Source organism: Bacillus rossius, chromosome 8, assembly GCF_032445375.1.
Source record: "Bacillus rossius redtenbacheri isolate Brsri chromosome 8, Brsri_v3, whole genome shotgun sequence".
Lineage (NCBI taxonomy): Eukaryota > Metazoa > Arthropoda > Insecta > Phasmatodea > Bacillidae > Bacillus > Bacillus rossius.
The window spans coordinates 46,604,751-46,620,570 of record NC_086336.1 but is presented as its reverse complement, the minus strand read 5'-3'; the positions used below and the strand labels follow the sequence as shown (position 1 = coordinate 46,620,570).

Genomic DNA, 15,820 nt, shown 5'->3' with positions numbered 1-15,820 from the left:
CATTAAGGGAATTTGTTTTATTTTATTTTCGTTTGTAATGACTCTAAAGGATGAACCAAAACAATTTTAAAAATTTATTTTTCGTTTTGGAGACATATTTTTGTATTTAGGTATATTCTTGAAGCTGTCATTGATGCCTAATGTGTTTCGTTGCTCTTTTGTTGCTCGTATATACATACTCATCGTGAATTTTGTAAAGTTATAATTGTTTAATTTTTAAAGAGAGTAGGGAAGTTAGAATGGCTATTAACGTACACAATTCAGAATTTGATTTGGCTTATAGAGGTGATTTTGAAACATTAAAGTTGAAAGTTTGTGATCATCCAGAAGTTCTATCGCTTCGAGACTCGGTAAGTTAACCTGTTATAAAGTTTGAGTATATCTTATCTCATTGCTTTGTTGTCTTGATATGTCCAAATATGCCCTACCTCTACGTACCGAAGAAGGTAGCGCAATAGTAACACGTGAGACTTGTTTTCGTGTAGACTCGGGTTAATGATAGCAGGGGGTAAATATGTAGTTGGGCTGTATTTGCGAAAACAAATGCTAAAAATCCGAAAATACTTTTATTCTATGCTCTTTCACTTCCTCTTTTCAAAACAACCGGCGGAGATAAGAAATTCCAAATACTTTAGGAGATATCGAATTTTTTAATTTTGCAATACAAGACCTGTGCAACTATTCGACCGTTCACATTTTTGTTATTTTGCCGTGTGTTCGTGAATGCTTAATTAATAAAATGGTTGATTTGGTCAGGTCAGTTACATTATTAATACTTTCAAACTAAGCCGACATTAAAAATAATGTGAATTAATTTTAATGGCTGTTTAGTTTTATAATATTTATAATGTAACTGACCTGACCAAACAAACCGGGACAGAGGATGAACAGTAAACTAAAATGGTCGATTAGGTCAGGTCAGTTACATTATAAATACTTTCAAACTAAGGTGATTTTAAAAATAATGTGAATTAATTTTAATTATTCTTTAGTTGTAATTATTTATAATGTAACTGACCTGTCCTAACCAACCGGGACAAAGGATGGACGGTAGGAACTCGCATAATTTTTTTTTACTTATTACTTGCGTAACAATATTCAAATAACAAATAGGACTTTAAAATTAGAAACGTTAAAAACTCACCTAAGTTGGAGGCCGTAATTAAACACAGTTTTAAACAATAAATGAACTAAATAATCACGTATTGGTTCATTTGAATTCTGGCCTATCACGAAAAATCACGTGACATCATTATCCAATAAAAAAATAGATACTCGTAAACAAGTAAACAATTGTGAATGCCACATGAATGCATTGATGAAATTTGAAAATTCGATATCTCCTAAAGTATTTGGAATTTCTTATCTCCGCCTCTTTTAATGAAAAGAGGAAGTTGAAGAGCATATAATAAAGGTATTTTCGGATTTTTAAAATTTTTTTTGCAAATACCGCTGAACTACATATGATGAAATTTAAAAATTCGATATCTCCTAAAGTATTTGGAATTTCTTACCTCCGCCACTTTTAATGAAAAGAGGAAGTTGAAGAGCATATAATAAAGGTATTTTCGGATCTTTAACATTTTTTTTCGCAAATACCGCTCAACTACATATTTACCTTTTCCCAATTCAAAATGCCCATTCCCACATTTAATACTGTAAGAACATGAAGGTCATAATTACTTAAGCAAGCACAGCCTTGTTGACGATTTCATCAATATCCCTACCATATAGTGATGTTAAGATGTATGTGTGTGTGTGGCTACACACATACATGTATGTGTATAGCCACACACAGGGCCGTTTTATGAGAATGTGAGGCCCGGGGCAACAATATTCCGAGCCCCCCCCCCCCCCCCCCCCTTTTTTTATTGTAGTGATATTTTTCAGATATGAAAAACTCATATTTGCATTGACATGTATGTATGTAATAACTAACATAAAAAAGCACAAAAAGTACCATAATGAAATGCAGCTTCTATACGCAGAAATATGAAACATATTTATGCAGGGAAAAAAATAATGTATAACAACAAGTTTTTTAGTTGAAATGGAGCAATATTTAATAGCCAACACCCACCCCCAATATTTCTGTGCTTCATTTACGAAAGTCTTAAATCGTTCTCAAATATTTACACAATTTTATGAGTTGCAGATCCCGACCAATCAAAATTACATATTTATTAACTCACTTTGCAATAAACTTCTTCCTTGCCTTTTTAGTAGCAAACAAGTTAATGAGTCCAAATGAAATGCTGTTCACAAGATCATGTTCTGTATAAATCACCGCTAACGAGTTTAATCTCTCTTGTGACATGGTAGATCGGAATTGATTCTTCAGAACTGACAGTTTTGAAAATGATCTTTCACTTTCACAGTTTGTGATTGGTAGTGTCAAATACAAGCGCACTGCTATTGCTACATTTGGAAATACATCAATTATATCACTGTTATATAAGTGCTGCAAAACTTTTTGTGGAGTGAATGATGTAACACTGTCTTCAACTTGTTGCTCTCTGAGAAATGATGATAAGTGTAATAATTCATTTATAATAACAGGCTGCAGATCCTAACTGTATTTTCTGACCAACTCGGTAGCGCTAGATTTGAGTTCATCTTCACTTGCTGTAGTTAAGTTACAAAGAAACCCACATTTTGAGGCAATATCTTTGTAGGAAGCAGCTCTCTTCTCCAGTTCCATGCTGAGCTTATCAGCAATGCATAGAAATGTCGAAATTCTGAAATTCTCGCGGGATGTTACAACAGTTGAAAGTTCGTCTTTTCCATCCAAAAACTTTTTATTTTTGGAAGATCTAGTATCTATCTACAAAAGTTTGTAACACATGGTTGCTTAGTTGTGTTGCTTTAACTTCAATTTCATCAAAATTATTTCGCAAATCGGAAACAAAATCTTTCAAAGAATTCATCAGTTGATGATCAGTTATGACATCGAGTCCAGGCTTCTGTAGATGCTTGGTTACTGCACCGAATCTTTCCATAATGTCGTACCAAAATACGGCCATAAAAGCAAATTCTAAATATTGCATTTTCTTCATGAGGGAGTTCACTTCCATCCTTGTGACTTGCGTTTCATTTTTGTCGTTCAACATATCATTAAATGCACAGAAAATCTCATCATAATGAATGACGAGAGTTTTCAATGCATCTTCTCTGCATGACCACCTTGTTTCCGACAAGCTCTTGACAGCGATTTTTGGCTTTCCGCTATTTCCTGTGCTTTCCGAAATAACTCCTTCAAGAACTGACCACCTGTGAGTGGAAGCAGCGAAAAATGAGTAGAGCTTTTCTAAAAACAGAAACAGTTTTGTTGCATGAATACATTTGCCGTCGTCCGGGGTCTCGGGCTCGAGTCCCGGTGTGGTTCCTAGCGGGAATGGCGGTTGTCAGTGTAGTGTTTCCGGGTGGGCGCCAGACTAGCTCTGTTTCTAGTCGATAGGTGGGTCGTGGGGTCGGTTGCCCTGCGTGGCTCACTAGGACCGTCGGCGGTGTTGCGTGGGATATGAGGGATTCCCTACTTGGCGGTGGTTGGGAGTCGTATGGTTAATTAATCAGACGCTGAAGTGATGCAACAAATGACGTGTGTCGTTTATTCATGCGACTGTGGGCTTGGTGTAATACCGTTGATTACACGCCACGTCGTACAGAGGGTGACGTCACACAATACAGAAGTTACACAATTACACAAAGTTAGTTTGAAAGTTGCGTAATAAGACGTGGCACAAGTTCACAAAAAATGTTACGCGAAGGTGCGTTGCACAAGTTTATTGAATGTTACGCGGTCGCGCGTCGCACAAAAGAAAACGTTCTAGATTCAAGGCGTCACACAAAGTTACTAAATATTACGTATTAGCGTGGCACTAGGCGGTTCTGAGCCTGGTTACTCAAAAGAGGGGTGAGGGCGATTGGAGGCGGCCAATCCCGTATATCAATGTCTCGAGGCGGTGTTCGCGTCCACTGTGAATAATATTTGGCCTGTCTAATCTCATTTAGCATGTGTTTCCGAACTTCGTTTCCCATTAGCTCAATGAATTCTTCACATATATCAGAAGAAAGATACGATACATGACCTTTTACTTTGTTCCCATGTATCCTTAAATGTTCCTGTAAAAAAAGATCAAACTGAGCAAGGAGTTCCGAAATTCCTAGGTAATTACCATTACGAGGTGATCAAGCATCTGATTATCACTACGAAAAGGAAGACCACGACTGCACAAAAATTTTACAACTGCCACTACTCTAACAAGAACATTCTTCCAGTAATTTGTCTCAGTCACTTGTGCATCTAAATGTGATGAAATTGACATTTTCTTATTCTTTCTTGAAACCCATTTTAAAGAACATGCTTTGTGTTCAATACTGTTTTCATGCTCCCTCAATTTTTCTTCTGTTTTCTTCCAATTATAAAAACCATTTACAAATTTTGATAGTTTACAATTACTGAAATTTTGCACGCAAAGCAAAACACATTTCCCGTAAATTTAGAGTACAATAACCATTTTCTCTCCTGTCACTCTCCATTTTCAAGAACTCTCACAAATGCAGATAATGTTAGTTTACGAATACATTTTGGATATTGCCTAGCAGAAGCTGTGTAGTCTCCATCATTATTACTAAAAAAAGTCCGGCCCCTTATCAACACAAAACTAATCATTTCGTCAGTGATATTACCAGGCCATGCTGCAGGATCTTGCTGGATTTCTTCTATTAACACTGCACTATCAAACTCTACACTTCTTTCAGCCCTAGCACAGTTTCTATAGGTTCTGGGAATTTCTGGAGTTGTGTTAATGAGATTACAATTATCTATTTTAGTTACTTCTGTGTTTTCTTTAACTTTATCAGAGTTTGAAAGTGGTAAAGTCAAAGGCATCACCATCACAATCACATGGTTCTAGTGTTTGAGGAGGTTCATGGACCGGCGTCGATGTCGGTGACTTACTCAGTAGTTATAAATAAAACCATACAAGTTACTGCACGGTGTGGTTTTAATGTGGAATCATGCTTTACAAAACTAAATAAATAGGTATTTAAATTTAAAGACAAGTTATTATTACGCCAGATATAAAATGGGAATTCACTTTAAATAATGATTATTTTTTTGATAAAATTTGAGGCCCCCTTGAATGTGAGGCCCGGGGCAAATGCCCCTTTTGCCCTCCCCTAGACGCGGCCCTGGCCACACACACGGTGGGGCAGAATGTGTTTTGAGTTCCAAGAATTTACTGGAGGGGCTCCAGAGTAGGTAGAGGGGTGAGACAGATGTCATTAGGTCAGATTAACAATGCCTTTTTCATTGGTCACCATGCGGTGGACAGGTGAACAACGGGGCTTTGTTACTGGTACTTTTTTAAAAACGGGAAAGTGTAGTGGCGACGCAGAGGTTCTTTTACAGGGGGTTCAATTTAAATCGTAACGACAGTGTTCCTGACCCTAAAACCATTCAGAAACCGATACAGTAATGTAAGGACAACGGGATCTGCAGTTCCTAAAAACCAGCTAGGCGAATTAAAGGTGTGAGAACTCCCGAAAACATAGAGGCATTTAAGGCATTTATTGAAAAATCTCCAACGTTTTCTGCACGGAAACACACCTCTGCCCTTGGAATATCATCCAGAACGATAAGGTGAATTTTACACAGACCTTCAGTTACACCTCTACAAGATCACGATTGCCCAAGAATTGAGCCCAGAAGGCTGTGTGAAATGTAGAGATACTTGCAGTGCAATCCTAACTTTTGTAACCCCTGGCACTATTTTTTTGGACAAACGACGAAGCTTATTTTCACCTTACCGGTACAGTAAACAAGCAAAATTTTCGTTACTGGACAACTGCAAACCCTCGTGAACTGCACCGAAGACCACTTCACAGCCTGAAAGTGACAGTTTGGTATGCTGAGTCCTCCTTAGGCATAATTGGACTTTATTTTTTTGAAGAAGGAGGCTCAACCATGACTGACTTCAGCACGCTATTGTGAGATGCTGAAGAACCTTTTTACTCCTGAAAATGGGAGAGTATGACAGGGAATATGACAGAGAAGTCTTCTGGTTTCAACGGGATGGAGCCATGGCTATTACTGCCCATCGTTCATGCCAAGTTTTGCAAGACATGATTCCTGGCCGCCTAATCTCCTTATGAGGGGATGTCCCGTGGCCCCCTTGCTCCCCGGATTCGACAATTTTTGTTTATGGGGCAACCACAAAGCCGTGGCTTACAAATTTTGACTTCGAACCTTGGAAGTTCTGAAGGAGGCAATTGAGGATATAATCATCGGAATTTCACAAGATAGGCTGGCAAGAGTGGGTGAAAACTTTATTGAATAGCTCAATAGTTGCATCCCTCGCCAAGGTCGTCGCTTGAACGATGTTATCTTTAAAAGTTAAACCAAAAAAAACATACCTAATATTTATTTTTCAAAAATAAAAAAAAATCTTTTATCTTTAACAGTTTTTTTTTCCACAATTCACTCGCCAAATCAGGGATTACATTCTGCCCTATCCTGTATAAGTTGACCTAACCTCATCAAAACTTTCATTTTGTTTTTATCACTTCAACAATTGCAAAACTGTTTTAGAAAACGAGCCTTTTTTGTGCATTACCTACTAAATTTTATGATTCACCTAACCAAATAAACTATTTCACTTAAAATCGCAAACACCCCTCTCATTTAACACATCAAAAGAAATGGACATAAAACACTACAAATTACAAACATTTAACAACCTTTAAAAACCATGTAAGTTTACCTTTCTTGGCTTTATGGCAATATTCATTTACTGTTAATATTTCTCTCATAGATATTAAATTTACACCAAAAATCTGCAATTTCACCATTTAATTTTTTCTATCTCGCGAAACACGAACCATTTCTTTCCTGTTTACTTCAATCACGCAACCACACTTTCTTTCTATACACTGCAACGTTATATTAATTCAATGTAAATATGACATTGTTCTTCTGTCGTGAATACTACACTTATTTTCTGTCGTACTGCTACACTTATGCTCACACATTTACAATAAATTTCTTAATATCAAAACTTTGACGTCGTCCGGGCCTGCGGCCCCTTTGAGCCCGATATGACACCGCCCAACCACCATCTCTATTCAAACCTCCCGCTCGTGCGTGCGTGTGTGCGTGTGTGTCTAGCCCGGCAAGAGGGCGCTTAGAAGCAGTGCGGCGACCCCTAAAATTGCTACGTTTTAATATTATTTGTAAACCTTTTTGTTTGTTTTCATTCGTCTTGGCCCCAGTGCTGTGCAATTTGCTTGTGTTTTCTTTAATTTAAATATGTTACTTGAAATAACCACAGACGTTGCCCGGGCGGACCCGAACAGGCACGGACTTGGACGAGAGTAGGAACGTTTTATATAAATTATCATTAATTAAGTAACTATTAACAAACTTTAAACTATCAGTAATTTTTATATATTTTTTAATGTTGATCTGTAATTTGCTTAACTTTCGCCGGGGCACGGAATCGTAGGATATAGTAACGGTAATTGTGTTGGCGCGAAGGGCGCCATGTTGCCACCTGCGAGCGATGAGCTCAGCCCAGTCCATCTTCATCACTGACCGAGAGCAGACGCGCCAGCACCCCGGGGACCTCAACCATTGTTCATCACTGACCAAGTAATTTCTGTATCGTTAATTCTTTCTAAATCACTTTCGTTCGTCATCCTCGGGGCAGCTCTCGGTCAGCGGGCTGTTTAATTAATTAATTGTCTCAGTCGAGTTTTCAGCAATCGTGTAATAAGTAAATTTTGTAGCATGGCCACGTGTGTGGACCATGCCTTCACCTAAGTCGATTCGTGCCTCAGGCTTTTTCTACCGTGAAACGTGTAACGGACGTGGAGATAACGTGTTAGTGAAATTAAATCTGGGAATGAATATAAATTGAGTATTTTTATTTAACCACGTGGTGAGTGACTTAGCCTAGGAGTGTGGCGTGCCCGACGCCTAGAGCGGGCCAGGTCTGGATAGGTAGGGTAGAAAGGGCTGGTAACTCTTCCCCACTTGGGCTACGTCACGCCCTGAGCGAGAGACTCCGCCGGGTCCACGTGCCCTTCCACGTGGTGGCGCCCATACTTAACATCTTAAAATCACCGGGAACGTGCGCGCAGCCCTCAATTTATTGTGTGCTTATTATTTATTCTTTCCATAAAAATCATTAATTATACTTATTAATTTACTCCTTATTTCAGATCACTCCAAAATTCACACTCATTCGTCTATTTTTTCCACGGCGCTACTTTGGATTTCGCTGTTGCCAATATTACACACTTTAGATTCCTTTGTTCATAAATACAATTTGTTATCATTGGGAAACTTCCTTGATGTCATACATTTCTCCTACTTTATTTCTGACCAATAGTAAGGCCAGTATCATATTTTGAATTTGACCCAATGTTAGTGGATTGTTGTGTAATGTATGAAATTTTAGGGTAAAGGAGACACTTGAAAGGTGATCTGGGTAAAATTCTAATAACGCTGCTTTTCTGTAAATACAATAATAAAATAATAAAATTTTGATAATGGGGTTTTCAGTACTACTTACATTCTTCCATTTACCCTATATAAACAGTGTTTCTAAATTTGTACTGGTTTCTGAGAATTCAATGACCATTTATAGGTTACATTAGGTAGCCTGTGCAGTGATAAGGCTATAGCCTTTTTTTTTTTGTGTAGCACTTAAATCATTTCACTCCAAGTATATAAGTATATATTTGTGAGTGGAAGGTAAATATATTAAAAAAATAAAATTAAAAGAAAGAGAGTCTAATGAGCATCCAAACCCAAGCACCAACCCTTGACAGGGAATTTTTTTTGGCAGTATGGAGGCACGAAGCACCAACTTTTTACATGCAATAGCATATAACCTGACGTAAAAAAGGAATTATTACAAGTCTGTTGGTGGAAGAGGCAAAGAAATGCAGGAGGAAGGCAGGAAGAAGATGAGTATAAGTACCTGGGTATAACTACAGAGTGACCTGGGATGGGAGAAACTGGTCCAATTACAGAATTTCAAGATGGCGGCCAAATGTCAAGATGGCGGATGCTACAGTGATAAATGAAGACTGCTCTCTAGCGGGTAAAAATTAAACTGTGTGGTGGCAGTGTACTCTTTGAAGTGTGAAGGAAAGGCGTTTGTGAGACCGATGATGAAGTATGTGGCAGCAATTTGGGACCCGTACCTGGTGACGGAAATAAAAACGATAAAGAAAGTACAGTGCAGGGCAACGTGATGGGTGATGAGTGGGAATTGGAAGAGCGGGAGACACACAGACCATCAGTGATGATCAAGGAGTTGGGGTGGGAAACGCCACAGAGGAAGAGTCGGGTAGAAAGTCTGGTGAGACATGTTCAATTTGATAAAGGGTGAAAAGTGCTTGGGAAAGCTGGGAGAAGGATTGCACAGAGGTGGGTATAGAGGGAGTAGGGACCAGGAGTGGAAGATTGAGGGAGTGGATGCAAGCAGAAAGAGAGAAAGTACTCATTCCTGGTGAGGATGGAGCAGGAGTGGAAGGGGCTTTGAGGGAAATGTGTTGGATGTGAGAGGTGCGAAGAACGTACGAAAGAAGCTTTAAGAAATGGGAAAGTGAAATTGGAGGGAGGTCACTGGGCGAAAGCCCAATTGTAGATGTAATAATAAAACAAATTCAATTCAATTTAGGTCCATTAATCCTGATATGAGTTTAACATAATTTTCGAAAATAACTCCAGGAAAATGTTGGAATAGTTCTTTTTGCTTTGCAATAGGCCTATGATTTCCCTAATTTTGATTTTTACTTTAATGAACCTGTTGGTGAGACATTAAAAATAAATACTATTCCTTTTCCACCTTGATATTACAAAAACTGACACGTTAGTGGTTTTTTTTTTTTTTTTTTTTTTTTTGTAATTTTTAAGTTTCAAATCTTGTTTGACCTCTTTTTTTTTTTTTTTTTTTTTTTTTTTTTACATAATTTTAAAAAGCAAATAGGGCTTATTGAAATGGTTTTTAAGTTAATCCTTAACTCATGACCATTTTTACAGCTTTTCTCTTCCTTTCGCATTGTTTTCCCTTTCATCATGTCTAATGACCTCAATGTCAGTGAAATGTTAACCAAGAATTTAATTCATCAATCAATTTATAGATTCATTCTTTAGTTAATGGTGCAGTTTTCTTTACACTTTGGTAAACATAAAAGTTTTGGTAGTTGTTCCTTTCTCAAACCCCCTCCTCCCTTTTTTCCCCCCTCCCTTCCCCCCCCCCCCCACTCTCTTCCTCACCTGGAATCCTGCATTTTTAAGTGCCAATATGTGCTACTCTGTTTCCACGGGCATTAGCAGATAGAGCATCAAGGGGGCACTTGTCTATCTACAGCTTTTCATCCCATATTTTTAACAAAGTTCATTGTGTAGGACCTTAATGAAAATTAATGAAGATAAAATTCTGAAAATATGGTTTCTAGGTGATTCTGAATTTCTTTAATCATTCCGTACAAGCACATTTTACATTTAGACTTGTTTTTTTTTATTGATTGATTGCAAATCTGAGCAAGTTCAGAGAGTACACTTGCCTACCTCCACTGTTTATGCAAGATCCTGACTTTTTTTCCCATGCAGGATCAAAGGCTGTTGCTTCATTGGGCAGCCCTAGGAGGTCACGATATAATTGTGGAGTACCTTCTGGATAAGGGTTGTCCAGTTGACCCCAAGGATGATGTGAGTATTATCATAACATAACTTTACCCTGGAGGTAGGTAAAGAACACCCATGTCAAAAAAAATTGTAATTTTTTTCATTATGAGAGAGTTTTTGAATTGTATCAACTTTATTTTCAGGTTTCTTTACTAGTAATATGAGTTGATATGTGAATGTTATTAACACATTATTGCAAGGGTTAGGTGGAGTGAGGGGAAGAAAAAGATTGAAAGAATCTGCAGTCCAACGGTTGGGCTACACAGGTCATCTCACGAGGCGATCTATGCATACTTTAATCGGAAAAAACTGGATAGTATTAAAAAGTTTTCCTTAAAACATAGTTTCGGTATTATTCTTACATTCATCAGACCTGTTTACCGTAATAATTTGCATCCGCAATGAAGGGCCTTGACACCCTTTGAGATTCTTGGTATGAATTTTTATTAGATGAAAGTACTGTTTTAAAGATAATAGTTTCATGGTTTTTTTTTTTTTTTTTTTTCACAAAAAAATTGACATGGTGTCCTTTACCTCCAGGGTGCATATATATATTGTGGTTGACTAGTCTAGGATATATGGTGGGAGTGCAAAAGCGATGAATCTGCTGTAAATAGTGAAGAGTACGCTGTTCAGACAGATATGACCCCACTGATCCTGGCGGCGTCGGCCGGGAAGGAGAAAGTGGTCCGTGTCCTTGTGTCCCGTGGAGCATCTGTCAACGCCAGGAACAACGAGGGCCATTCGTCACTGCAGTATGCAGCATCGAAAGGCTGGGGCAGCGTGAGTTTTTGTAATGAGCCTGGTTGCATCATTGCTACCTTTTAGCCTATTTTTAAAATGAAAGAGTACACCTTGCTCTGTCTGTATTCAAGCATAGTCTTTTTTCTCCTGTATTAACTTTGTATTTGCTGAATCAGTTTTTAGATTATATTTTACTTTTGTTTGTTTGACTTAAGCCCTAAAATTAAATGTATTTCACATTAAACTACATATAACATATGCATTGATTAAAAAAAAAATGCTAAAACACTGAAAACATATCCATTTGTGTGGTTAAGAATAACCTACAACAAAAATTTACCAAGGAATAAAACAATTTGCCTTGTTTGTTAAAGGTTATTTTTAACTCAAATATAATCATTATGATTTTGTAAATTTATATAATTGTTATGATCTTGAAAATTTATACAATTTCAAGTATACATAAAAACATTTTTATACTGGGAAAAAATAATAATTTATAACAGTTTCCCAATTAATAAAATAATGGTTGATAGTTGATGATTGCGTAACATTGGCACAAAAAATGTGTACATAAAAATGTTTAATTGACCAGTATTCAGATATACAGTTTTGCTAAGGGACTTAGAATCTAGCAATTTATACATTACAATGAGCAAGAACGCACACAGGGAATACATTTGCTGAGTATGTTAGCAGAAACTTGGGCTTTTTTTTATAAAAAATAAATAAAACCAACCCATGTGGGGTTTTTTCAATAAATTTTAGGCTTCTTAACATTTAATATGGTTTCCTTTTACAAAAAGTCTGCATTTTGATGGGTTTTCTGAAAAAAATTTTTAACAGTAAAATTAATATTGGAAACCTGAAGTTTACTAAATGAAATATTATACATCTATTACTTGTACAAATTTCTAATGGGTTGTTGTTATAAGCTGGAATCAGCATGTAATGTAAGTGTGTAGATTGCAATTTGTTATTTATGTTTGGACTGAAAAACTGAAGTGGGTCATAGACTGAATCCCGACCCCGGGTACACGGGTGTGAAGCTTGCGTTGTGTCTGCATTTTAGACAAAGAAGGGGTTGAACATGACCTATCTGACGTTCGTGTGTTACCTAGCATACAAAAGCCTCCACCAGGATGTACACCTAACAGTGCAAAAGATGTAAGAGATGTTTTTGCGACATATTTCGCAAACAATCCATTAGTGTATGGCTAGTGGCTACTTTTTGGTATGTATTAAATCAGTCTGCAAAAATTTAATTGTCAGTAAACACGTGACCGCGTGGTTCGCAGATTGTGCAGCTGCTGCTGCAGAACGGAGCGGACGCGAACATAGCGGACAAGCTGGGGGCCACGCCGCTGCACCGGGCGGCGTCCAGGGGCAACACGGAGGTGGTGAAGATGCTCCTGGCCCACCCGGGGAAGACAGATGTCAGCATTGCAGACAGATACGGGAACACACCGCTGTGAGTCCCACTCTGACTCCTCAAACGTCCTCACCTTGTTCTAAGTCAATGGTAGATTGTCTTGTTAGCCTGTATGCTTATAAAAATTTTTTTCCTATGTCAGATTAACAGGTGTCCACATAATCCTGGAATAAAATTTTCCTAATTTTCCTTGCCAAAATATCAAATTTCCCTAATATTTTGAAATAATTTAGGTACCTCTTTTATAAGGTTCTGAAAAAAAATTAAGAAATTATATTTCCATAGCTTTAGTTCTTTCTTCATGTTCTTTATTTCTAACAGGACTTTGCTGTGCTATTTTATATTGTGTGCAACTGTACACTACAACACTATCTGGGGGGAAAAAATGCTTTGATGGCAGACTGGATCATACATTTCCTCTTGAAATCATCATCACTGAGGAATTTCCATGACTTCCAGGATTTCAAATAAATTCCCCTGATTTCCCCTGACTTTCCAGAATGGGGACCCCCTTTAAAGGAAATCAAAAGTTACAAGTTTATTAGTGAGGTTATTTGACAATGTGCCCTCTTCACCGATGCCATACTTCTCTTCGCTTGCGGAACTCTTGGAACTCCGGAACTGTCGCGGGACTTGCTCGGAACTCTCGCGGTACTAGTCGCTGGATTCTTGCCACACTCCTCGCGGAACTGTCAAAAGAGTCCGACGTCGCTGCTCAAGTACTTGGGGCGCCGCTTCTCAAACTGATGCGAGTGGCTGTGATGTGTCGCGTCATCCCGGGCCGACCCGACGACCAAAACATCGAGAATAGCGTAGTTTGCTCATGCCGTGCCACTTCACGCTGCGGCTTTTGTGGAATCCCCCAGGGTGATCAGCGATAAATAACAGCGCCTAGGCAAGACGATGCGCGGGAAGCGGAGGAGGGGCGGTACGACGACCCTTGTAATTCGTTCAGGTGCGCGTGGCATGCCTTACGTCAGTGGGCCGCACGTGAGTGACCCGGCGAGTGACGCCAGTGGCTTTGCAGTAACGTTAGCCAGCTCCAAATTTGGCATCGCATTTTGGTCTCTCGCGTTTGCAATAATATATTTCACTGGTACATGTTATCTTTTCATCAAATATCTCAAGTTACTTCTGCTCTTATCTTCAAGGTTTTTGCTTGTTTTTTATTTACAATTAATGTTTAATTAATTTAAAACAAAAATAACATAGTATAAAGTGATTCATTCCAAGTGGTAAATTGTTTGTAGCAATAAATGACTACTGAAACTTTTTATTTGCTGGTGTTAGCAGGCCTTCATTTTGGTGTCTTGTTTTTTTTATGAATGGGCTAATCAAATCATCAAACACCATAAAATCCTTATTATTCGTGGGGATTCAATATTTGAGGAAAAAGATTGAATGAAAAATGTAATAGGAAATAAAGTAAATTAAAAAATTCAACAATGATAACTTCAGAAGTTTACTAGGTCAGTTTTTTTTACCTTCATTCCTGCCCTATTACACTTTCATAAGATTTTGTACTTTCAACATGTAATTACATGAATAAAATTACAATATGTATTGATTCTGGAAACTTAATTTGTGAAACAACCATGGTTAATTTTTTTTCTTTTATTTTACATTATTTTATTTTTTACACTTATATTCGGTTTCAAGGGGTATATAGAGGTTCTCTGTGGGATTCCGATTTTTGAAAATGGTGTTTTGACACGTTGCTGCTTTTTTTTTTAATGGATTCGTAAGTTTGTTGTGTTTTAATTCAACATGCCAGTTTGAGCTAATAGCATTATTTGTGTTTTGTTGTTGCAGACACCTCGCATGCGAGGAGAACCGTGCAGAAGAAGCTAGGCTACTGGTGATGAACGGTGCGCCGCTGGACAAACAGAACAGGGAGAAACTAACGCCACTAGACCTCGCTCCCTCTGTGCTCTCTCGTCAGCTAGTAACCCTGCGAGAACAGTAATATTACTTCTCGTTTTGTTAATAAATTATTTTACATCCTACTCCTCTTGTATCTTATTTCAAAAACCTTGTTAACTATCATGTATCATTAGTCTGCATCATTCTGCATAGGAGTAAAATTCACATAAGATGTGTACTATGCTTTAAATATGTTTGGGTAGAGAGACTGCTAAAATATAAACACTATTTATTGTAAAAGCATTGGCCATAAAACATTTTTTTGAATGCTTAAATATGCAGGGGCATAATGAAACTAAAAAGATTTATTTTCCCAAGCCAAATGACAGTTTAAAATTTGTAAAATTACTTATTTCATGAAATGTAATGCATGTCCAGGGTGGCCACAAACCAGGAAAACCAGCAAAAGTCAGAATTTCAAACAAGTCGAGGGGGAAACCCAGAAAAGTCGGGGAATTTTTTGAGGTAAGATTATTTCTTCAATGGCCATTTGTTATAAATACTGAAGTTAGCTGTATAACTTTCAAAATTGTGTGTGCATATTACCATATTCATCCAATAATTTTAATAGAATTTTCTTTAATGTGTGTTTAAAAACGAGGTGTGCGGCTTATTCGACACTTGACAATGCGGCATAGCTAAAGTTCCTTCAAACTCCAATGTTGGTTAACCTGCTGTTTGTTAAATGACTACACACATCTTACACATGGTTTGAAAGTGCATATAATTGTGAAAAAAAAAGACATTGCCATGATTACTGAAGGTTTGCGGTTGCAATTATCCACGGCTGCTGAAAACCCCTAAAACGATAAAAATTGGTGAAGAAATGGTAAATTGTATAATGGGAAGAAAGTCGACATATACGTGACTGGAGGGAAAAAATAAGTTTGTGGCTGTTATTTTAATGGCGCTTCACTGCAGTAAACAAAACATCTAAATCAGCACAGTACCCATTATTTTTCTATCGTGACCATTTTTTTCTCTTGAGATAAACATATCATTTACAGTTAATCCATAAT

At 37.6% G+C, this 15,820-nt stretch overlaps 1 protein-coding gene across 1 annotated transcript; it reads left to right on the top strand.

Annotated features, from left to right (window-relative positions):
- Window positions 1–141: 141 nt before the first annotated feature.
- LOC134534856 (26S proteasome non-ATPase regulatory subunit 10-like) lies at window positions 142–14,884 on the top strand. The gene is made up of 5 exons (XM_063373494.1): window positions 142–350; window positions 10,628–10,726; window positions 11,339–11,485; window positions 12,745–12,917; window positions 14,691–14,884. Exons 1-5 carry the CDS (start codon window positions 240–242, stop codon window positions 14,842–14,844), a joined length of 684 nt encoding a protein of 227 aa, XP_063229564.1. The 5' UTR covers window positions 142–239; the 3' UTR covers window positions 14,845–14,884.
- Window positions 14,885–15,820: the final 936 nt, after the last annotated feature.

Excerpts from the sequence above, each read along its gene's own strand:
- LOC134534856 (XM_063373494.1), top strand. The coding sequence starts at position 240 with ATGGCTATTAACGTACACAATTCAGAATTTGATTTGGCTTATAGAGGT. Across the intron at positions 351-10,627 it reads TTCTATCGCTTCGAGACTCG|GATCAAAGGCTGTTGCTTCA; the intron begins GTAAGTTAACCT and ends TTTCCCATGCAG. Across the intron at positions 12,918-14,690 it reads AGATACGGGAACACACCGCT|ACACCTCGCATGCGAGGAGA; the intron begins GTGAGTCCCACT and ends TTGTTGTTGCAG.